Here is a 25,388-nt window from a genome sequence, read left to right on the forward strand (position 1 = left end):
TTGTTTAAGGAAAAAGCCTGGGAACTTGCTGCTTACAGCTGCCTTTTACTTTTTAACCGGCTGTATATTTTCATGGCCCCTCTATAAGCCATGTCTGAACAAAATTCTGCAACAGTTGTTTTCAGAGGGATTCAGTTGTTTTGAGGTGACCCTCTTGGCTTTTAGAGCACAAAGAGATGGAAAACACTGCCCAAAATCCCCCCAGAGAACCCACAAATCCTCCAGAATATTGTCCCTAAACCATGAATTCTCCCTTAAAAACCTCTGAAATTGTGGAACTTTAGACATCTTTGATCAATTTCTTTCATTTAATAGCAGCCTGTTTTGGCTGTTTTTAAGGGATGAAGATGAAGCAAAAGAAAATTGAGGCCAAACGAAAAGGAGAGAAGCAGCCAGGTGTGTTCCCAGCATGGATCACAAGGAACGTAAGTGACCAGGGCGGTGGCCAAAGTGCCTCCTCCAGTGTGGGATGGAGCAAAAGCAGCGCACGAAGCTCTCGCACTCGGGGCACTCGCAGGGCTTCCCTTAGTGGTGACTCCGTTGGTGTTGGGGCAAGTGAGAGCTCTGTGAGAAGCTCTTCCCACACTGGGGACACCCGTAGGGCCTCTCCCCTGTGTGACTCTGATAGTATCGGAGGAGATGGGAGCTGGTCTGAAACCCCTTCCCACACTTGGAACACTCGTAGGGCCTCTCCCCAGTGTGTATCCTCTGGTGCTGGATCAGCTCAGAGCTCCACCTGAAGCTCTTCCCGCACTCCACGCACGTATGGGGCTTCTCCCCATCTTGGAGCACCAGCTCCGAGCTCTGGTTCCATCTCCGGCCGCCTTCCCGGCCCAGGCTGGCTCTTTCCCCTCAGATCCCCGCCAGCTGCATTTGCAGCCCCTCCTTGTGCGGCATCTCCGGGGCTTGTCCTCCCCGTTGGCTTCCTGAGACGTGGAGCCGCTCAAAACGGCCTCTTCCACCAGATTCTGCTGCAGGCGTTTGTCCTCCCTGCTCTCCATGCTCAGCTCCTGCTCTGGGCAGGGAAGGATAAGGACAGGATGGGATTTGCCTCCGTGCCACAGGCAAGGGCAAGGAGATTCCCCCAGGGCTGTGCTGCAGCCGGGGGCCATGCTGGGCTGGGAGATGGAGCAGCACAGAGAGGGAAAGGCGCACTGACTTCCTCCTCACCTGCCTCAGTGTCCGTGGGCATCTTCCTCTTCCTCACACCCTGCCAAGGGTTGGCAATGGGAAATCCTGGTTTGGGGAAAACAAGGGATGAGCACAGTGAGTTTGAAGGTCCCTCTGCACCAGTCCATCTCTACAAGTCACTGGCCATCTGGGCTCCAGAAAACCTCCCAAATACCAAGATTCAGCCCTGAAAAAGCCTCCCAGGTCCCTCGCCTCCGGTGTTGCAGTGTTCCCCCCTGTCCTAGCTGCTGGGGTCACACTTGGATTGGGGGTCCCCCTTCTCCACGGTGCCCACCCTGCCCAGGCTGCTGGGAGACCCAGCGATCCCAAAAGTTCCCTCTTTTCCATCTCCCCACTTTGGGATGCCGGGGCTTTTTGGTCTTCCGGGCTCCCTTCTCCCCTAATTCTCTGCTCGGGGCTGCAGCAGCTCCAAGGAGTCCCCCCTGCCCCTCTCCAGGCTCTTGAGGCTCCCGCCAATGGCAGCGCTCCCCCCTCTCTGGGCTCCCCGCTTTGGGCTCCTGGGGCACACAGGGCTCTGCTCCTCCAGGCTGCCTCTGCCGGCACCGCCACCGCCACCCCCCGATGTCCCCCTGAGGGGCCTTTTCCGCTCAGCCTTGGACTGCTTCATTCTCCAAACATCCCCCCAAAAACCCAACCCAGGGACCCCCCGGGACGTCTTGGCCTGGCTGCCCCTCCTTGCTCACCGGCGCAACAGGGGATGGCGATGATCCCACGTGTGGGGGCTGCGAATTCAGGCAGGGCTGCAACGCGGTTCCATCTGCTCAGCCTTGATCCGCCTTTGTCCCTCCTCTTCCTCCCGCTCCTCCTGTTCCATCCCCTCTCCTCCTCCTTCTCCTCTTCCATCCCTCCTCCCCCTCCTCTTTCCCCACCTCCTTCTCCTCCTTTGTCCCTCCCTTTCCCTCCCTCCTCCTCCTCCTCCCTGACCCTCCCTCCTTCTCCTCCTTCTTCCCTCCCATTTTACCCCTCCTCCTCCTCCTGCTCCTCCCTAACCCCACCTACTCCTCTTTTTTCCATCCTTTCTCGATCTCCGTTATCCCTCCTCTTCCATGCCATCCCTGTATTTCCAGTCCCGGTCCATGGGATCCCAGTTTGGTGGGATCCCAGTCCATAGAATCTCAGACCAGTTTATCCCAGTGTGTATGGCCCGGATCCATAGGGTCCCAGTCTGTGCAGTCCCAGTCTATAGGATCCCATTTCACAGGGTTCCAGTTTATACAGTCCCAATCCCTATTTGGTGCCATTCCAGTTTATCACAGTCCAGTTTATCCTTTTCCGTAGGATCCCAGTGCAGGCTATCCCAGTCCAGTTTATCCCAGTCCATAGGATCCCAGTTCCATATAATCCCAGTCCATAGGATCCGTCTGGGCTATCCCATTCCAGTTTGTCCCAGTGCATAGGATTCCAGTCTCTCAGGCATCCGCTGAGTAGGGAACTGGGATAACTGGGGGGCACAGGATAGCGGGGTGGGGGGGAACTGGGAAAACAGGGGAAACTGGCATAAAAAGAAAAATGGGATAAGGGGGAACTGGGATAATGTGGGGGACTGGGATAATGGGGGGAACTGGGAGAGTGGGATAATGGGGAACTGGGATAATGGGAATTCCGGGATAACAGAAATTCCAGGATAATGGGAATTCTGGGATCAAGGGGAAATTTGGGATAACAGGAATTTTGGGATAATGGGGAAATTTGGGATAATGGGAAATTTGGGATAATGAGAATTTTGGGATAACAGAAATTCCAGAATTATGGGAATTTTTGGATAATGAGGAAATTCGGGATAGTACATATGATCCCAGTCCCTATTTGATCCCAGTCCATATCTGATGCCAGTCTGTATTGCTCAGGATACATTCCAAAAGTCTGGAATTCCAGCTCCCAGACAGGAAAAGATGTTCCCGCCCTTGAAGGCAAATGGAACAAAATCCTACAGAGACATTTCCCTGCCAGCCTTCAGGACTTCAGCTCCTGGGACTGGGAATTAAAATAATATTTGGGAAATAAAATAATAAATAATATGGGGAGGGTCTTTGGTGACAGAGGGGTCAATTAAAACAGGGCAGAGGTCAATTAAATCAGAGATGGAGTCAATTGAATCAGGGCAGAATCCTTGGTGGTCACTGGGGCAATAAATCAAAGGAGGGTATTTGGTGGTCCCTGAGGCAATTAAATATAGGGAGGGTCTCTGGGGGTGCCTGGGTCAATTAAATCAGGGGAGGATCTGTGGTGGTCCCTGGGTCAAGGGACACACTGAGAGAGAAACAGAGCAGGCAAAGAGAGGCAGGAGAGAACAGGGGACACAAACACAATGAGCTGAGAAGGCGGCACTCTGCAAACAGAACTGCAACGGTCTGAACATGAACAGGAGAGAAATCAGTAAGTCTGAGAATTTTATTTGCTATCAAATGCATCCCACACACCCAGCTCCACACAATCCTCATCCCACCACTCTAACTGAGATCCCACTTCTCCCAATCTCCTCCCAGCCCCATCTTACTTAGGTGGCTGAGGAATCAAGTGAGTTTGGTACGGCACTGAGTTTTTTTGAGGTGGGACTGAGCCCTTTTGGGTAAGATTGAGTTGTTTTCACTGGGATTTCAGTGGTTTTCAGGTGACAGATCCATCTCTCTTGACTTTTGGAGTGCAAAGAGATAGAGAAGCTAGAAACATTAGGGGCAAAACAAAAGTAAAAGCTTCCAGGTGTGTTGCCAACATGGATCACAGGGAATGTGAGTGACCAGGGCTGTGCCCAAAGTGCCTTCTCCAGTGGGGGATGGAGCTGGAGCAGCGCATGAAGCTCTTACCGCACTCAGGGCACTCGCAGGGCTTCCCTTACCGGTGCCTCCGTTGGTGTCGGGTCAAGTCAGAGCTGCTGGAGAAGCTCTTCCCACACTGGGGACACTCGTAGGGCCTCTCCCCAGTGTGGATGCGCCGGTGCTTGACGAGGGTGGAGTTGTGCTTGAATCCCTTCCCACAGTCGGGGCTTTGGAAGGGCCTCTCCTCTGTGTGACTCTGATAGTGCCGGACAAGATGGGAGCTGGTCTGAAACCCCTTCCCACACTTGGAACACTCGTAGGGCCTCTCCCCAGTGTGGGTCCTCTGGTGCGAGATGAGGTGGGAGCGCTGGCTGAAGCTCTGTCCACACTCCCCCCACTTGAAGGGCCTCTCCCCAGTGTGGATCCTCTGGTGCTTGATCAGGCTGGAGCTCCCACAGAAGCTCTTCCCACACTCCCCACACTCATAGGGCTTCTCCCCAGTGTGGGTCCTCTGGTGCGAGATGAGGTGGGAGCGCTGGCTGAAGCTCTGTCCACACTCCCCCCACTTGAAGGGCCTCTCCCCAGTGTGGATCCTCTGGTGCTTGATCAGGCTGGAGCTCCCACAGAAGCTCTTCCCACACTCCCCACACTCATAGGGCTTCTCCCCAGTGTGGATTCTCTGGTGCTTGATCAGGCTGGAGCTCAGGCTGAAGCGCTTCCCACACTCGCCACACTCATAGGGCTTCTCCCCAGTGTGGGTCCTCTGGTGCAGGATCAGGTCGCAGTTCCACCTGAAGTTCTTTCCACACTCCACGCACGTATGGGTCTTCTTCCCATCATGGAGCTGCTCATGGAGAACCAGCTCCAAGCTTTGGCTCCATCTCCGGCCGCCTTCCCGGCCCAGGCTGGCTCTTTCCCCCTCAGATCCCCGCCAGCTGCGTTTGCAGCCCCTCCTCGTGCGGCATCTCCGGGGCTTTTCCTCCCCGTTGGCTTCCTGCGCTGTGGAGCCGCTCAAAACGGCCTCTGCCACCAGGTTCTGCCACGGGCATTTGTCCTCCCTGCTCTCCATGCTCAGCTCCTGCTCTGGGGGAGGAAGGACAAGGACAGGATGGGATTTGCCTCCGTGCCACAGGCAAGGGCAAGGAGATTCCCCCAGGGCTGTGCTGCAGCCGGGGCCGTGCTGGGCTGGGAGATGGAGATGCACAGAGGAGAAAGGGGCACTGACTTCCTTCTCACCTGCCTCAGTGTCCCGGGGCATCTTCCTCCTCCTCACAGCATCCCAGGGGTTGGCAATGGGAAATCCTGGTTTGGGGAAAACAAGGGATGAGCACGTTTGTAGGAGTGTTGAGGGGTAGGACGGTCGGGACGGACGGAGACGAGAGATCTCTGAAGCCAGGTCGTGGAAGTTGCGGTTTATTGCAAAGGGCCTGGGTGCAAGGCCCTGCTTGGAGCTGCCAGCCACAGGTCGGAGCAGGCCCGAGAGAAGAGAGGGGTAGAGAGGATGAGAGGGTGAGAGAGTAAGAGGGGAAGAGCGTAAGAGAGTAAGCTTCCCATTACAATACAATAAATCTTCTTCTCTGTTGAATATTCTATTTCTCACTAACCAATCTAGTACAAGATACAAATCCTGGAGCATTTACATACAGCCTGTAAGAATCATTACATCATGACACTGTGTTACATTTTAAACCCTGAAAACACCACTTTGGACCCCTTCTGCTGAGCTGGTAGGGTCTGCCCAGACCCTTGGGTCTGTCTGCACGCAGAGGGAATTGTTTCAGCAAAAGGGGATTACCTTTAGTCAGGCCACACAATTGTTTTCCAGTTGTTCACTAAGGTATCTCAAAGCTTGCTTCCATCTCAATCTTGCTTAGAGTTTCAATATTCTCAAATTCTTTTGCCAGACAATCATATTTATGAGGCTTCCCTGTTTCATCTTCCTCAACACATGTTCAGTTTGAATGTCCCTCTGCCTGAGTCCGTCTCTTCAAGTCACTGGCCACGTGGGCTCCATAAAAACCTCCCAAACACCAAGATTCAGCCTAGGAAAAGCCTCCCAGGAGTTCCCTGTCCCTGGTCCCTCCCCTCTGGTGTTCGGGGGTTCTCCCCTGTCCCAGCTGCTGGGGTCACGCTTGGATTGGGGGTCCCCCTTCTCCTCGGTGCCTGCCCTGCCCAGGCTGCTGGCAGTCCCAGCAATGCCAAAAGCTCCCCCCTCTTGGCTCTCCCCATTTCAGGATGCTGGGGCTGTTTGGGCTCCCGGGCTCGCTTCTCCCCTCATTCTCTGCTCGGGGCTGCAGCGGCTCCAAGGAGTCCCCCCTGCCCCTCTCCAGGCTCTTGAGGCTCCCACCAATGGCAGCGCTCCCCCCCCCCTCTCTGGGCTCCCCACTTTGGGCTCCTGGGGCACACAGGGCTCTGCTCCTCCAGGCTGCCCCTGCCGGCACCGCCACCGCCACCCCCGATGTCCCCCCCGAGGGGCCTTTTCCGCTCAGCCTTGGACTGCTTCATTCTCCAAACATTCCCACAAAAACCCAACCCAGGGACCCCCCGGAATGTCTGGGCCGGGCTCCCCCGCTAACCGGCGCGACGGGGGGCGGGGGGCGATGATCCCACGTGTGGGGGCTGCGAATTCAGGCAGGGCTGCAGCGCGGTTCCTTCTGTTCAGCCTTGATCAGCCTTGATCAGCCTTTGTCCCGCCTCTTCCTCCCGCTCCTCCTCCGTCTTATCCCCACCTCCTTCTCCTCCTCCATCCCTCCTCCCTCTCCTCCTCCCCTGTAACCCCGCCTCCTTCCCTCCTCTTTCTCCTCCCGCTCCTCCTCTTCCATCCCTCCTCGAGCTCCTCGGTGTTATACCCACCTCCTTCACCTCTTCCATCCTGCCCCTTCCATTCCTTCTCCTCCTCCCTTACCCCTCCTCCTCCTCCCCCTTCATCCCTGCCCTTCCCTCCCTCCTTCTCCTCCCCCAGCAGCAGCCACACCCTCGGTGCCCATTCCCGCAGCCCTGGCAGCCCGCGGCAGGAGCGGGGATGGAGCTGGGACAGGTCGGGATGGGCAGCGCGGGGCTCTCGGCTGCTCCCAGCCGCTGCGGACGGGGGGAGCCCGGCCCGGGCCAATGGAGAGGCAAACTGGGCAAACTGGGGGCTGCACATCCAAACTGGGCCTTGCTGGGGACCCTGCCTGGCCACTGCCAGCCCTTGGGGCTCCTCTCGGCACATCCGCCAGGGGGGAACGCACACAGGGCTGGGGGATCCCAGCAGTGGCAGCACTGCCAGAGACTGGGCTGGACTGGGATCGTACTGGGAGTGACTGGGACTGTACTGGCTTTGTACTGGGATCATACTGGGATTGTACTGGGAGTGACTGGGACTGTACTGGGTTTGTATTGACATCATACTGGGATCGTACCGGGAGTGACTGGGACTGTATTTACTATGTACTGACATCATGCTGGGATCATAGTGCCATGTCAGGCCAGAATGTGATCGCACTGATGGAGACTGGGATCATACTGGGAGCATACTGGGAGTGAGTAGGAGCCTGCAGGGAGCAATTGTGACCCTGTTAGGGAGAAATGGGATAAACTGGGAGTGACAGGGATGGTGCTGAGTGTGACTGGGAATACCTGTGAGTAACTGGGAACATGCTAGGAGTAACTGGGAGGATCTGGGAGTGACTGGGTGCATGCTGGTGGTGATTGGAAACTGCTGGACTTCAACTGGGATGAACTGGGATAATGCTGGAGGTGACTGGGATAATACTGGCAGTGAGTGCCACTACACTGAGGATGACTGGGAGTGCTTGTGAGCAAATGGGATCATACTGGAAGGAACTGGAAAGATGCTGGAGGAAACTGGGGTACACTGGGAGATACTGGGAGTGACTGGAAAAAAAGTGAGGGTGAAAGAGAACAACTGGAATCATGTGGAGCACAACTGGTTCATACTAGCAGTGACTGGGAGCACACTGGGCTCATCTTTGGATCATACTGGGAGGGACTGGACTAATACTGGGAGTGTCTGAGAGCGACTGGGAACACACCCTGCACATCATCCCCCATGCTGGGCCTGACTGGGAGCAACTGGGAGCACGCTGGGAGCAAATGGCATCATACTGGGAATGACTGGGGTGATCTAGGAAGCAACTGGAACCATGCTGGAGGCAGCTGGGGCCATACTGGGAGAGACTGGAAGCATCTGGGATTATACTGGGGCCACACTAGGAGGGCTGGCATGTGACTGGGATCAAACTGGAGCTTACTGGGATCATATTGGGGTTGAATGGGAGTGACTGGGATCACACTTTGGGCTACTGGGAGCAAGTGAGGGAAACTGGGATGATGCTGCAAGCAAACTGGAGGAACTGGGAAGGACTGGATGCATGCTGGAGGCAACTGGGATATACTGGGCATGACTGGGGGATCATACTGGGAGAACCGAGATCTTACTGGGGCCACTAGCAGTGCCTGGAAATGACTACAGACATGCTGGGGGCAACTGGGATATACTGGGAGTGACTGTCACCATACTGGGGGGACTGGAACCACACTGGGAACAACTGGGACCATGCTGGGGAGAACGGGGCCCACACTGGGGGCAACTGGGAGTGAGTGGGTATAGTAGGAGTCCTAGTAAAATCTATGTATTGTATAAGTGGCCGTGCCCTGATCCTAATTGTAAATGGGCTGCAGCTGTGATGTCCTTAATTGGGTGGCTGCAGTGGCTAATGAAGATAACTGGGATAAAAGGGAGTGGGTTGGCTGTGCAGGGAGAGTCTTGGAGGAGCCCTGACCGAGAAGCAGGAGCAACACTGCTGTGAAGAGCTGTGTGTGAGAAGAGCACCCTGAAGGTACAGGACTCTAGAAATATAACAACAGCAATACAAGATAGGACAGCCGAGAGCTGTGGCAGCCTGAGAGCTGGGACTCCAGAAATATAATAACAACAACTGGGACCATGCTGGGAGGGACTGGGATCATCTGGGGAGTAACTGGGACCAGAGCAGGGACAACTGGGTTCAACTGGGACCATACTGGGAGTGTCTGTAACCACAGTGGAGTGACGGAAGCACACTGGGAACAGCTGGGCCTATGCTGGGAGCAACTGGGATCACAGTGGGGGCACTGGCATCAGCGTGGGAGTGACTGGGAGCAACTGGGATTAGACTGCAAGTGACTGGGATCATACTGGGAGTAGATTGCAATCATACTGGGATTACACTGGGAGTGAATGGAACCTGACTGGGGGTTACTGGGAGCTACTGGGCCCATGTTGGGAGGAAAATGTGACACACTGGGAGCAACTGGGATCAGCTGGAAGGTTCTGGAACCATGATGAGAGCACTGAGACTATAACTGGGGCAACTCGGATCATACTGGGAGCAACTGGGACCACCCTTTGAACAACAGATGGAAACTGGGATTGTGCTAGAGGAAACTGGGAGCAACTGGGAAAGACTGGGATCATTCTGAGGAAACTAAAACCCACTGGGAGTGTCTCTAACCATACTGGGGGGACTGGAACCACACTGGGAACAACTGGGATCATGCTGGGAGCAACTGGGACGATGCTGGGGGAAACTGAATCTACCCTGGAGGCAACTGGGCACCACTGGGACCCTGCTGGGAGGGACTGGGACTGTTATTGGGGCAACTGGGATCATAATGGGAGGAACTGGGAACATCTGGAATTATGCTGGGAGCAACTGGGATCACACTGGGATCACAGTGAGAGCAGCTGAGTCCATACTGGGTTACACTGGGACCGCATTGAGAGTGACTGGAATCATACTGGCATTGACTGGGAGTGGCTGGTTTTGTGGATTTTGGGGGGGTTTTGGATTTTGGGGGATTTTATTGGCATGTTGAGGGGGAGTTTTTCTGGGGGTGTTTGGGGGTTTATTGAATTTTTTGTGGCTTCTTTTGAATTTTGTTTGTTTTACTGAGATTTTGTTGGGATTTTTTGGGATTCTCAATGATTCTGGGGGTTTTATTGGGATTTTTAGGAGATTTTGGGGCATTTTATTGGCATTGTGGAGCCATTTAGTGGGGTTCATTGGGGTTTTGGGTTTTTTTGGGATTTTTGGTGGGATTTCAGGGGTTTTGTGGGGGTTTTTTGTGTGTTGCCAGAATTTCTTTGGATCTTGGGGGAGATTTTGTGGGACTTTTTATGGTTTTGTGGACATTTTTGGGGGACTTGAGGAGTTTAGTCAGGATTATTGGGATTTCAAAGGATTTTGTGGGCTTTTATTGGGATTCTAGGGTGTTCTAATGAGATTCTGAGAGATTTAATTGGGATTTAGTGGGTTTTATTTGGACTTTGGGAGTTTTAAGGAGATTTTGGTGCCTCTCAGCTCTTCCCCACACCAAGGAATGCCCCAAAAGCCCCCCAAAATTCCATGAAAATCCCACAAAATCCCCCCTAATTACAAGAAAAGCCTCGAAAACCCCAGAGAATCTCTGAAAATCCCAGTGGAACTCACCAAGATTAAAAAATACTCCAAATAATTTCAATAAGTCCTTTCTCAAGAAACCCCTCACAACCCCAATAAAATCCCCCAAAATACAAAAGCCTGAAAATCACGCAATTCTCGCCCAGTAATTACATCCCAAAACCTCAAATAATTCCTTAGAAACTGACAATAAAATCCCCCAAAGCCCAAAAAAGTCACCCCATAATCCCCCAAACCCTCGCAAAATCCCCACAAACCCCCCCAGAATCCCCCAGACTCAGTGGGCCCGTCCTGGATCAGGGGTGTGAGAGGCAAAGCTGTGTTTCGTGTCAGGTACAAACAGCTGACGTGTGTACTTGTGAATGCGAAATGTGTGGACATCGACAACGGGATAGTTGTGAATTCTAATAATAACTGAGGAAAATAAAGCATGGAAAAAGGCCTTTGAACCTATCTTTTGTTTGCAATTAACCCTAGTTGATTTAGGAGCATTGGAATTAAGGTGTTAAGGATGTTCCTTTTTGCTTGCATTTCATCCATAAAAAGCTCTGCAATAATAACCTTCTGAAGTATAATTTTAGAATATTACTTGTATCCTTGAAACTATAGCTTTGGAATATATATAAAGGAAATATGCTTATCTCACGCCTAATTGAAGCAGAGAAAAACAGCTTGAGAAAGGAAGATGAACATCACCTCAAGGGTTTATGGTTTCAACCAAAGAGAAGCTGGACATCACTGTAATGAGATTTATGGTCTCTGCAATTAAAAGGTGGACACACATCTGGGGAGCTGGACCCCACCAGATGGGATTCGTCTTTCTTCTTTTGGAAACTAGACCATCAACATCTGGGGATACTCCTTTGAGATACATCCTGAGAAATTAAAATCACAATAGTGTATAGAATTGTGATGTAATAATTTGGAATAAAAATTGATGATGAGTAAAAGATTAGAAATAGAAACTACTGAAAAAAGCTGATGACTACCCCTATAAATACCTGTAACCATCAATTATCGGTGTGCAGTTGGAGGGAAACCTTCCCCCACTGTACCCGGCCCTGTATTGCTCATACTTTACCATAATAAATAATAAATTGATTGCTGCTTGAATATTGGCCTAGTCAAGCTTCTTATTCATAACAGGGGGCACCGGCCGGTGGAACAGGAGCCACTTCAGAGGGCCCTCGGAGCTTTTTGGGGAGGGGGCACCATGGGAGACCCCCAAAAACCGGGTGGGAGGGGGAGAACCCCTGCTGTGCCCCCTCCCCCCGAAACCCCCAGACCCCGGTTCAGGGTGGGCCTGGACCCCCCGGGACCCCCAAATCTCCCCCGAGACCCCTCCAGGAACCCCAAACCGCCCAGAGCCCCCCCCAGGATTTGCCCAGAACCACCCTGGGCACCAAAACCTCCCCAGGACTCTCAGACCCCCCCCCCCATTTCCCCCCGAAATTCACCCCAGACCCACCTGAGACCCCCCCGCAAATCCATCAGACTGCCCCAAATCCCCCTCAGACTCCTCAATTCCCCCCAAAACCCTATGAAATCCGCTCAGACTCCCCCAAATTTCTCCCCGGACCAACCTCGCAACCCCCCAGTTCCTCACACAATCCCCCAAAATCCCCTCAGACCCTCCCACTTCCCCTCAGATCCCCCTAAACCCACCTCAGAACGATCCAGACTCGCTCAAGCCGCGTCCGCCGACACCCCTAGCCAAGAGCGGCGCGTCCCGCCGAGCCGACCAATCACCGCGCTGCGTGGCCCCGAACTAACGAATCACGGCGCAGCTCCCCCCAGCAAGGCCCGCCTCCCCGGCGCCGCCCCAGCCAATCAGAGGCGAGCCAGAAGCGGCGCCCCGCCCCGTTCCCCGCCGCCGCCGGGACCCGCCGGGCTCGGGACAGGAGCGGGAGGGGCCGGAGAGGGGATGGGGGGGGGCGGGGGAGGGTCCGGAGGGGCTTTGGGGAGGGGCCCTGGGGCATTGTGGGGGGACCTGGGGGGCGCGGATGGGTCCTAAGAGGGATCACGAAGCGGGGTGGTCGTGGGAGGGTCTGGGAGGGTTTTGGGGTGGGGTCGTAGGAAGGTCTTGGGAGGGTCTGGGGGTGTTGGGATGGTCCTGCGGGAGTTTGGGGCGGGCTCTGGGGGGGTCCTGAGGGTGTCCTGGGAGGGTTTTGGAGGTTTTGGGGAGGGGCTCTGGCAGTGTGATAAACAGGGCCAGGAGAGCAGCTCCTTTCAAAAGGCCTTTATTAAAGACAGCTCTGGGTGCGGAACCCGAGGGGTCGCGCGCGGCGCCGCTGCTCCCACAGGACCGCGCTGAGCAGGAGGAGGAGGAGCAGCAGCAGCAGCAGCAGCAGCGCAGCTTTGTCTCTCGGCACAGCCGGGGCTTCCGTCCTCACCAGAGTCCTTAGGAAGGCAACGTTGGCTCGGAGCATAGGGGGATCCTCCAAGCTGAGCACTATTAAAATTATGGGGGCAGGACAGAATCCGGCTCTGCTCAAGGGTGGGTGATTTAGTGCGATTCTGCTGGGGTAAAGTCATCGTTTATGTGCTGGTTTGTTGTTCGGAGAGGGTTCATGGAGTTCCCACAGCGTCTCATTTAAATTCAGTCTGGGACGGGAAGGGATACAAATCTGGGCTGAGACGGAAAGGGGCACAAATACAGAGTATGCCGGGGAGAGATACAAATACAGGGTAAAATGGTAACACTGGATAGCGGCAACTAAAGGCAAGTCCTAGAATTGTAACGTTCAATGTTTAACAACAGACCAACACTTCAAATTCAGACCCTATCAACTTCATTAACATCAAATAGCAATTACTGCTCTGAAAAAGAGCTCTCATCCCCAGGGTTTCATTTCTCAAATCTGTTGGAGCAAAAATGAGCAATGTGCCCTGCTGGTGTTGAGATGTTCTGAGTCCCTCAGCTGTGAGTTGGGTTCCTGTGCTGTCCTGCCTGGTGCTTGCTGGATGTGCTGGAACAAAGAGCTTGGGCCCTTGATGAAAACGACGACAAATGAGTTCATTGGGATTTACGGGGCTCAGAGTAAAAGGGACGAAGCTCAGGTTTGATCTAGAAAATACTTCCTCCCTGTCAGGATGGTGAAGTCCTGGCTTCACAGATTGCTCAGAGAAGCCAAGTAAATAAAGTTTCAGAATTCTTCATTTCTGTCCCATTCCTATTCCATAAGCCCAGGTTTGGTTTTCAGAGTGCCACCTTGTCAGCTGGTTGCCATTTGTGTCCGGCTTTCTCTCTTGATTTCCTGGGTCTGCTCCTTTTCCCTTCCAGGGTGTCTCTTTACCTGTGGCAGCTCCCAGCCAAAGACCCTCCCCTGATTATTTTTTTTTTTCCCTTCCCCATCCAGGTGCTCAAACAGCCCTGGATGAAGTTATAGAGGCTGGCAGTGAAATGTCTGTGTAAGATCTTGCTGCACTTGTGTCTTGGCCCCTTCAGAATTTGGCCTTGAAGGGCAGGAGCATCTTTTCCTTGCTGGCAGCTGGAATTGCAGCCCATGGCAGTGTGTGCCAGAGATGTCAGAGGGCAATTGCTGAGGCTGCCGGGGCGCTGCTCCTGCCGTGCCTGCCAGGGGAGCTGTGCAGGGCAGGGTCAGGCTGCAGCAGCTGGCTGGGCTCCCTGAGCAGACAGCAAAGGCGGCTTTGCTGCACATTCTGCAGCTGGAAGCAGAGGGAAGAAGGGCAGGGAGTCCCTGACAGAACGCTGGAATGGGGAGAATGAGGGTCTTGAAATAAACAGGGGCCAGGACACTTCTTCTCCTTTTTCATGCCTTTATTAAAAGTGATCAGCTCAGGATTGGGCGGCTCGACGGTCTGCAGCGTCCGTCGTCTCTCCCAAGGCGACTCAGAGGAGGAGGATATGCACAGTTCTGTCCACCAGGGGCACAGCTGGGGATCAGATCCTCTTGGGAGCCTTTGGGGCCTTCTGATCCCATCAGATTGTGGTCCCTCCCAATCTGTCAGCTTGGTCTCACCACCGGGGTCAACTCCAATGGTTAGGGTGAGAGGCTCCGAAGGTGTTCCGCATCTCTGAAGGCTCAGCACTCGGTTCCTCACGTCCAGACATCACTCCAGTCTCTCAACTCTTAGGTGGCTCGTTGTTTTTGGGGTTTCTCCCTGAGTTTGGAGATGGGGGTCCCACAAAGCATTCTGGTCTTGCGAGTCACTTTGCATAACCCCCCCCACCTTCTCAGGTGTCTTCCCTATTCTGAGAAAGGTAAAACTTAGCCTCGGGCAAGGTCCCCCCCCAGGAGAAGGGCCATTACCTCGCCCCAGCCAGGGCTTTTACTAATACAAAAACAACCATTAACGACAACGACCCGTGATTACAATAACAAAGGCAGCAGCCCAGCAGTAGTGGTAACTTTTTCTCACAGAAAAAAATATTAACCAAATTTTTGTTCATAACAGGTCTGAGGAGGCTTTGGGGAGCTTGGGGGGAAACTTGAGAGGGTCTGGAGCGTTCTCAGGTGGGTTAAGAGGGATCTGAGGGGAATTTGAAGGGCCTGAGGGGATTTTGGGGGATTTCGAGAGAAACTGGGGCGTTGTGAGTGGATCTGGGGGGTTTGAGGTGGCTCTGGAGAAATGTGGGGGATTCTGAGGGGATTTCATAGGGTTTGGTGGGGATTGAGGGGTCTGAGGGGGATTTGGGGCAGTCTGATGGATTTGAGGGGGGGGTCTCAGGTAGGTCTGGGGTAAATTTTCGGAGGAAATGGGGGGGGGGGTCTGAGTCCTGGGGAGGTTTTGGGGGCCCGGGGTGGTTCTGGGCCAACCCTGGGGGAGCTCTGGGCGGTTTGGGGTTCCTGGAAGGGTCCCGGGGGAGATTTGGGGGTCCCGGGTGTTGCCCGATTGATAAATGACACAAAACTCGGATAAGTTTTGTGGGTGCTTTATTAAGGGCCCGGGGAACTGGGGGACTCACGTCCCAAAGTCCGAGCCCCCGAATTCACGTATGGGTGCTTCCCTCTTATACATGCGATTCACAACAAAGTCTCCAAGGAACAGTTTCCCCGTTCCCCTTGCCTAGCCTCCAAGGAACAGTTCCCCGTTCCCCTTGCCTGGTCACAGACCCCTTGTGATACATTCCTTGGTTCACAAACAAGATCATTAATCCTCTGCTTATCTTATTCTAAGAGCATTGTATGCTGCCTCTAGACAGGTTAGCATTCTTACTTTCTTGCACTAGTTTAATTATTATTAAATCTCTAAGACTACCTGCTAGGTAACACACAAAACCCAACACACACTTTCAACGGCTACAAAACTACTTTTTAACAAACCAGTTCACACACAACTCACTATAATTAAATATTTTGCTAAATTTCATTTCTTTTCCAACATTTCCCCCCTTTTGAGCATCCTTCAGTCCTGCTGCAAGGATGCTCAATCAACAGTATTGACAGTAACATCTTCATAACGAGGTGGAGAGTGTTCCTCATTCTGCCGCCCGCGGGTCATCGCCTTCAGCAACCGGAGAGATCGCCTCTTTTCCTTTTCGATCACACCTAAGAGGCATCTATATACAATCCATATAGTCACTAAAAATACTAAAAACATTAGTACATACTGTATAGCAGACGTAATCCAGCCAGACAGGTGAAGCCCCAAAGAATCAAATACTGCTCCTATCCAATTATGCTGTGCTTCCCTTTCAATTTCCTTGGTTTTTGTTTCCACTTCTGCCAGTTGAGAAATATCTTTCTCAATTTCAAGTGTAACATTTGGAATGTGTACACAGCAATGATCTATTCTCCTACTCAGGTAACCACAAACTCCATGTTCCTTTAACAGTAGCAAATCCAATGCCATTCTGTTTTGTAGGGTCATTCTTGATGTAGCTTGCAATTGCAAATTTAGATCCTTAAATCCCTTCTTAGTAGCTGCTGCCAACCTTTCTGTCTGTCCTAACAAATTGTTGAGCATTTCCCTGTTTCGATATGTCGCTACCGGAGGGAATAATGACTCCAATATCCATCCAAATTGCACTCCTGAGCCAGGTTCATGCCACTGCTCCTCTAGGGATTCTTCCCTCTTTCTGAGTCCTTTCCTGTGGATCAATCTGTTCTGTTTCCAGTATGGACACAATGTGGGAACCCCTAGGGTGATTTGTGTTACTGATCCATCTAGAGGTAAATGTGTGGTCCACTGTCCGTGTCCCAACACCCAGACTAGATTTCCAGGGCTATGCACAGTAGTATATCTGCAATCTATAGGTCCATCCATGGACTCTCTGCTAACCGTGTGATCATACCCCCTACACTCGCATCCCCACTTTAATGCCATTTTCACCGGTACCAATCCGATTCGGTCTTCCGGTGTATCACATGTAAAAACCTCAGTACAATTCCAATCCTCTTTCTGCGGTCTGAACTCTCGGGAAGATGTAGACGTGATAAGGGCCCTATAATGTGACTGATTCTTTACTCCTGACCATTGGATGCACCATTGTACTTCCCCAAGGTAATTATAGTGTTCCAAAACACTAGGTCCCCATAATGTCTTCCAACTATTCCAGGTGTCAAAATTCTGTGTGACATTCTGACAACTCATCTCATTTTGTTGGGATTTCGTTCTTATTCGTACTGTATTGCATGGCTCATCTATTGGGGTTGCAATTAAACACCTCCTGGTATTTTGAATCCAACCATAATGATTGGATTTCTTTTCACATTCCTCTCTAGTCATAGCCTGAGTGGTCATACACAAATCCCTCCATACATCTACTGGTTTGGGAACTGACTGGCAGGACCATGAAACATTCTTGAATGTTTCAGGCATTTTGGTTACTGGTATTATTCCCCAGGGAATTGGTTCACCTGCAGCCTGTGGCAATGGCAGGCAAGCTGTTATTTTAGTCACATTCTGCATGATCCCAAAATCTCTGATTAATCCTACCACTAAATTTTCCTGCTCAGTATTTCGTTCTATTGTATCATTAACCTCCCGCCTACTCCTACCATGTCTCTGTAAGGATAACATCATTCTGTCATGCCTCCACCATGCATTTCCTATTCTAGGATTAGTGACACTCGACCACCCACAACCTTTGCCTTCCTTTCCCCACCAATTGGTCCCGTCCTCTATTCTGTCCCAGGTCAGTTCCCTATTTTGCTTCCACCATTTGACCCAAAGGTTCCTTTGATATCTTGATCTTACTAGGAAGGAACAATTTATTCTGAGAGGTGGCCCATCCCACATGTCCACTGCCATTGATACTGGATTAACCTTTATGTTTTCAGCACGATCCCCTGTCCATGGCAAAACCCTCATACTCACTCTTTTGTAATCAAAACTATCCCGTATTTTGACCAAACATGTATATTCTCCCGTATCGTTTGTGGTTACCTTGGTAAGATTCAGTACCGTGTTTCCTTGTTGTTTATCCTGATCCCAACCGACTCCTATCTTGCCTCGGCTTCTTTCAGCCCCCCATTGCCATATTGCAATAACTTCACCGGCCTCAACTTTCTGGCTGTCAAAGATAACACAAGTTAATTGAACATCCATCCCTTCCATGACTGTAACCTTTGTTTCTTCAACCTGTACAAGAGTAGACCCTTGAACGGGTACTAGTCTCATGATTACTAGCAGTAATATAATTAAGAAGGCGGCTTTGCGCGGAAGACCATCCGGGTTGGAGACACTATCTGGGTTTCCCACTGGAACGGTGCCTTCTTTACCCTGGTGTAATGGATCCAAGCATCCATCCCCTGGACCTTCACCGCCGTGTAGGTCGTCATCATCACCTGGTGGGGTCCGCTCCATGATTCCCGTAGCGGATCCGTGATCCACTTCTTGACGTACACCTGGTCCCCAGGCTGGATGTCGTGGACAGAATTCTCCAGCCTGAGCGGTCTATTCCACTGTAACGTATTTCTTAAAGAATTCAAGATCTTATTAAGTGACATAACATACTCTGCAATCGCCTGGTCCCCACTCACATGTACCTCCCCTTTTAATACAGTTGCATGATATGGTTTGCCATATAATATCTCATATGGACTTACGCCTACCTTTTCCCTTGGTTTAATTTGAATCCTGAGTAGGGCCAAAGGCAAAGCTTGAGGCCAGTGCAGTTTAGCTTCCTGGCAAATCTTTTTGATTTGTCCTTTCAGGGTTTGATTCATCCTTTCCACCTGCCCACTAGACTGAGGTCTCCAGGGGGTATGCAAATTCCAGGTTATATCTAATATTCGTGCTAATTCCTGCACTACCCCGGCTATAAAATGTGGACCCCTATCTGATGACAATCCTAAAGGTACTCCAAATCTTGGTATTATTTCTTTTAACAAGGTTTTTACCACCTCCTTAGCCTGATTAGTTCTACATGGAAAAGCTTCCGGCCACCCTGAGAACGTACATACGTACACTAACAAGTATCTGTATCCCTGTGCCCTAGGCAATTCAGAAAAATCAACTTGCCAGTAATCTCCTGGTTGTGGCCCGACTTGCAACTTTCCCATTTGTATTTGTCTCCTAACTACTGGATTATTTTTCAAACATACTGGGCACATTGCATTAACTCTTTTTGCCATTGTTAACATCTGATTAGAGATTATCTCATTCTTCAAAAATTTTACCAATACTTCTGCCCCCCAATGACATTTATTATGTTCTGATTCCAAAATAAATTTCATTATGCGGGTAGGTACCACTATTTGTCCCATTGGTGTAACGTACCACCCAAGTTGATTCTTCTGTGCCCCTAGCAAGTTTATTAGTTTTCCATCTTCTATTGAATATTTGGGCTCCTGATTCAGGTATGGGGTAGCCGGATTTGTTCTTACCGGTACCAATGCCATTTGAGTCCATACTTCCCGTGCCACTTGCCGTGCTGTAACATCAGCAAATCGATTTCCTCTGTAAACGCCTCCTTCCGCAGTCTGATGTCCTCTAACATGCATTACTGCAACTGCTTTGGGACTGTGTACCGCATCCAGTAGCTGTAGCACTTCTTCCCGGTGCTTGATGTTGGTTCCCTGTGAATTCAAAAGCCCCCTTTCCTTCCATAACGCCCCATGTACATGAACCACACCAAAGGCATATTTAGAATCTGTCCAGATATTAACCCTTTTGTCCTTGCTCAAATACAGGGCTCTGGTGAGTCCAATCACCTCTGCCTTCTGGGCCGAAGTTCCAGGTAACAAAGCCTTTGCCTCTATTACCCGATCCAATGTTACCACTGCATACCCGGCATAGCGAGTCCCATTCTCGACAAAACTGGATCCATCAGTGTATAGTTCCCATTCAGGTTCTTCCAATGGTTCATCCTTTAGGTCGGGGCGTCTGGCATATACTTGTTCAATTACCTCTACGCAATCATGCACCAGTCCCCCAGCTTCCTGGTCACTGCGTAAAAACTCTGCTGGATTAACATGATTAGTAGTCCTTATTTCAATATCATCCTGTTCTCTCAGGATGGCCTGGTATTGCAACATTCGACTGGATGATAGCCAGTGACCCCCCTTTTGCTCCAAAACGGCCATGACCATATGGGGAACAAACACTTTCATTTTTGCCCCCAAAGTCAATTTCCGGGCCTCTTGAATAAGAATTATTGTTGCCGCCACGGCTCGTAAACACGAGGGCCACCCGGAACTTACCGAATCCAGTTGTTTAGAGAAGTATCCCACTGGCCTCTTCCAGGATCCCACCTTCTGGGTGAGGACCCTCAATGCCAGTTTTTGCCTCTCATTCATGTACAACTGGAATTCCTTGATCACGTCAGGAAGTCCTAGGGCTGGGGCCTCCTTTAGTGCCTGCTTCAATTCCTGGAAGGCCTTCTTTTGCTGTGTCGTCCACTCCAACCGATGCTGCTTCAAGGCCTCATATAGTGGCTTGGCTAGGAGACCGAAATTCATGATCCACAGTCGACACCATCCCACCATTCCTGGAAAAGATCTCAATTCCTGATGGTTACAAGGCAAAGGAATAGCACATATTGCCTCTATTCGGTTTACTCCCAAACGTCTCTGCCCTTGTGTGATCTCACAACCGAGGTAAATAACGCTATTTTTGACCAACTGAGCTTTTTCCTTAGAAACCCGATACCCTGCTTGGCCAAGCATGTTGAGTAATTTAATTGTTAATTCCACGCACATTTCCCTTTCCTTAGTAGCCAGAAAGATGTCGTCCACGTACTGCAGGACTACATACAAGGATGGGGATATTGTTACCTGGGTTATCTTCCATTCCTCCAGCTCCTTGGCCAGTTGGTTTCCAAAAATAGTAGGGGAGCATTTAAATCCCTGTGGGAGTCTCGTCCACATAAGCTGCTTCTTTCTCCCAAAATCAGGACTCTCCCACTCGAAGGCAAAATATTTCCTACTCTCTACTGCCAGTGGGATGCAGAAGAAGGCATCTTTAAGGTCAATCACTGAGAACCATTTAAACTCCTCTGATACAGATGTTAATAAAGTATAAGGATTAGCAACAACTGGATGTATGTCTTTCACTATTTCATTAATAGCCCTTAAGTCCTGTACCAAACGGTACTTACCATTAGGTTTCTTTACTGGAAAAATTGGAGTATTATACTCCGATTCACATTCCTGTAATATTCCTTGAGCCAAAAATTGTTTAATTAACGGGGCTACTCCCCTCCTTGCCTCAAGCTTCAAGGGGTATTGCTTTATCCTCACTGGTCGGGCCCCTTCCTTTAGTTCCACTTTTACTGGCTGCGCAGCTTTAGATTTTCCGGGGACCCCTGACTCCCATACCCAGGGTACTACAGCCTGCTCAATTTCTTCTGGAATAGGAGAGGCATCCACTTCCTTGATTACAAAAATGCCTGCTATTTGTTCCTCAGGTATTTCCAATTTCACCCTTCCCCCTTCAAATATTATTTTCACATTAAGTCGGGACAACAGATCTCTGCCAAGAAGGGGTGTGGGGCAGTTTGGCATATACAAAAATTGGTGATCTAATTCCTTCCCCCCAAACCTAAGATTTAAAGGTTGTAAAAATGGTTGTTCCTCTAGTTTCCCTGTTGCCCCCACCACCTGTACCGTTGTGTCACTCAAAGGTCCCAATCGTCTATTGAGTACAGAATAAGTAGCTCCAGTGTCTACCATAAATTCTTGATCCTTTCCATCTATTTCTAAAACTACCCTTAAATCCTTTTCTAGTCAGCTTTGATTCTGATAGTTTCCCAAAAGTACTGCTTGAGCGACTTCTGCTGGTCCTCCCGTGAATCCTCCCACAGGGGCATTTCCCACTGGGGCTGTCCTTAATCCCATGTTTCCCATGCCCATACCTCCTCTAACCGGGCATTCATTTTTCCAGTGTCCCAATTGTCGGCAAAACGCACACTGGTTTGGATCCAACCTCCCCATGTTAGGTGCAAACCCAAATCCTCCCCGACCTCTTGGCAACCCCCTCTGTCCGTGATTAGCTCCTCCCCGACCTCGACCCCTAATGGGTCTTCCTCCTGCCCCTGCCTGTTGCATCACAGCCAGAATACTAGCTTGTTGTCTTTTTGCAGTTTCTTTTTCCCTGTTGTTGTATACCTTCCACGCTACCTCCAGCATTTTATCCAAACTTCTAGTATCCTCTCCTTCCAGCTTTTGTAACTTTTTCCTAATATCCTCTTGTGATTGCCCCATAAACAACAATGCCAATTGAAGTTTTCCTGATTGATCTTCTACATCTAAATTAGTAAACTTCCGAGCCATGTCTTTTAATTGCTCTAAAAAGGCAGACGGAGACTCATTCTTGTCCTGCTTGACCGAATACAACTTAGACCAGTTCATAGTCTTAGGTATTCCTGTCCTAATTCCTTCCACCAACAATTCCTGATATCGTTTTACAGCCCTTATTCCTCCCGTAGAGTTTGGGTCCCACTTATGTTCCTCACTTGGTACCAATTCATCAACTGTCTCATTTAGTTGTCTCGACCGAATTTCCTCACGAGCCTTTTCTCTAGTGGCTCTAATAACCATTTCCTTTTCCGTGGAATCCATTATAGTATCTAATAATACCTGTAAATCATTCCAGTCCGGATTCTGAGTCTTTATCACCATTTTAACCACCCTTGCCACCCTTTCAGGATCCTCCCGATAACTCCCCGCTGATTGCTTCCATATTACGAAATCCCCGGGGGAGAAAGGCACCTTTATAAGTATTCTTTCTCCCTGTGGTCCCACAGCTTCCCTCAACGGTGCAATTAAATGTGGCCCCTTCTGTCCCTTCCTTCCCTTGCGAGTCTGCCCTGCTAACGGAGTTCTTTTAACACTCTCATTCTTTTCACCATCACCACCATCACTATCACTCTCACTAGATCCCGTTTTTATAGCTATATCCGCAGAGGGAGCAGGGGGCACATTAGGAGCAACCGGAACCCTTGGAGGTGCTATACAATAAGACAAATCTTCCTCGACTGAAGGATACAAATTACGCTCCTTTCTTTCTTTACATCCCACACACTCCCTCTCATCATTCACTTCTAAAACCAAAATACCACATTCCTTTTGCCATTCCTCTTTCCGATATAAAACGAAAAACAAATCCAAATATGGTATTTCATCCCATTTCTCATTCCTCCTTAAAAATTGCATCAAAGTTTCCATTATCCGCAATTCCAGTGTACCATTCACCGGCCATCCCGCTTCCCCAATCTCATATTCAGGCCACCAATGATTACAATAATCAATCATTTTACTTTTATCCAATTCTTGATAATACCCTTCACTTTTCCACCATTTCAATATACAACCTAATGGTGTATTTCCAGGTATTTTACCATTGGCTTGCACTAAGGTTTTAAAAGTTTTAAAAGACATCATATTACAACCTTTAATTCCACTATTAATCCCAATAAACCAATATACCTTAAACCAATATACCTTCTCGACGTCCTTCCCTAAAACAAACAGGAGGCGAGTTCCGGTCCTGCGTCCTTAGACGTCTTATGGCCGGAGCCTAGGCTTTTTTTACCAACCACCAAATCCAAATCCAATTATCACCTTTTTTCCAATATAAAGCACCTTCGGGCTTACCTTAATGCAGTTTGTCCGACAGGCGCGGGGGGTCGGGCACGACCGATGACTCCCCGAGAAGTGCTCGGTGCCGGCTTGGAGTGGATCGGGACGCGAACCGCCCCAGCAGCCCTCGGAGTCCTGCCGCGGTCGCCAGAAAACTGTTGCCCGATTGATAAATGACACAAAACTCGGATAAGTTTTGTGGGTGCTTTATTAAGGGCCCGGGGAACTGGGGGACTCACGTCCCTAAAGTCCGAGCCCCCGAATTCACGTATGGGTGCTTCCCTCTTATACATGCGATTCACAACAAAGTCTCCAAGGAACAGTTTCCCCGTTCCCCTTGCCTAGCCTCCAAGGAACAGTTCCCCGTTCCCCTTGCCTGGTCACAGACCCCTTGTGATACATTCCTTGGTTCACAAACAAGATCATTAATCCTCTGCTTATCTTATTCTAAGAGCATTGTATGCTGCCTCTAGACAGGTTAGCATTCTTACTTTCTTGCACTAGTTTAATTATTATTAAATCTCTAAGACTACCTGCTAGGTAACACACAAAACCCAACACACACTTTCAACGGCTACAAAACTACTTTTTAACAAACCAGTTCACACACAACTCACTATAATTAAATATTTTGCTAAATTTCATTTCTTTTCCAACACGGGGGTCCCAGGCCCACCCTGAACCGGGGTCTGGGGGTTTCGGGGGGAGGGGGCACAGCAGGGGTTCCCCCCCCCCCCCGGTTTTTAGGGTCTCCCATGGTGCCCCCTCCCCAAAAAGCTCTGAGGGCCCCCTGAAGTGGCTCCTGTTCCACCGGCCGCTGCCCCCTGATCCAGGACGGCCCCACTGAGTCTGGGGGGTTTGGGGGAATTTGTGGGGATTTTGGAGTTTTGGAGGGTTTTTGGGAATTTCGAGATGGCTTTTTTGGGCTTTGTGGGATTTTGTTGGGGGTTTGGGGGGAATTTTTGGGGAGAATTATTGGGTTTTCAGATGGTTACGTGATTTTGGGGTGTTTTGTTGATTTGAGGGTTTTGGATTTTAAGTGTTTTGTTTGGGTTGCAGGGGAGTTTTTTGGGGGGGGGGATTTATTGAAATTTTTAGCAGTTGTTTTAAATTTTGGTGAGTTCCACAGGGATTTCTGGAGATTCTCTTGGGGTTTTGAGGACTTTCATGTAATTTTGGGGGATTTTTTTGGTTTTTGTGGAATTTTAGGGGGGCTTTGGAGCATTCCTTGGGTGTGGGGAACAGCTGACCGGCACCAAAATCTCCATAAAACCCACAAAATCCCAATTAAATCTCTCAAAATCCCATTAGAACACCCTAGAATCCCAATAACAGCCCACAAAATCCTTTGAAATCCCAATAACACCAAAAATCCTGATCAAAATCTGCAAATCCCCGAAAAATGTCCCCAAAACCATAAAAAGTCCCACAAAATCTCCCCCAAGATCCAAAGAAATCCTGGCAACACACAAAAAACTCCACAAAACCCCCCAAATCCCAAAAAACCCCAAATCCCTTATGAATCCTACTTAATGTTACCACAATTCCAATAAAATGCCCCAAAATCTCCTAAAAATCCCAATAAAACCCCCAGAATTTCTGAGAGTCCCAAAAAATCACAACAAAATCCCAGTAAAACAAACAAAATTAAAAAAAAAGACACAAAAAAATTTCAATAAACACCCAACTTCCCCAGAAAAGCTCCCCCTCAAAATGCCAATAAAATCCCCCAAAATCCAAACCACCCAAAATCCACAAAACCAGCCACTCCCAGTCAATGCCAGTATGATTCCAGTCGCTCTCAATGCGGTCCCAGTGTAACCCAGTATGGACTCAGCTGCTCTCACTGTGATCCCAGTTGCTCCCAGCATAATTCCAGTTGTTCCCAGTTCCTCCCATTATGATCCCAGTTGCCCCAATAACAGTCCCAGTCCCTCCCAGCAGGGTCCCAGTGGTGCCCAGTTGCCTCCAGGGTAGATTCAGTTTCCCCCAGCATCGTCCCAGTTGCT

At 50.3% G+C, this 25,388-nt stretch overlaps 2 protein-coding genes across 2 annotated transcripts in view; one reads left to right on the forward strand and one right to left on the reverse strand.

Moving 5' to 3' along the window:
* Window positions 1-25,388, forward strand: part of LOC134433883 (zinc finger protein 239-like) — a 65,551-nt gene that overhangs the window by 37,275 nt on the left and 2,888 nt on the right. The gene's annotated exons all lie outside the window — the stretch shown is intronic.
* LOC134433919 (zinc finger protein 501-like) lies at window positions 3,568-5,917 on the reverse strand. Its single transcript, XM_063182610.1, has 2 exons — window positions 5,184-5,917; window positions 3,568-5,030 (listed from the first exon to the last, which is right to left on the reverse strand). Exons 1-2 carry the CDS (start codon window positions 5,581-5,583, stop codon window positions 4,024-4,026), a joined length of 1,407 nt encoding a protein of 468 aa, XP_063038680.1. The 5' UTR covers window positions 5,584-5,917; the 3' UTR covers window positions 3,568-4,023.

Source organism: Melospiza melodia, unplaced genomic scaffold (assembly GCF_035770615.1).
Source record: "Melospiza melodia melodia isolate bMelMel2 unplaced genomic scaffold, bMelMel2.pri scaffold_28, whole genome shotgun sequence".
NCBI classification, from domain to species: Eukaryota; Metazoa; Chordata; class Aves; order Passeriformes; family Passerellidae; genus Melospiza; species Melospiza melodia.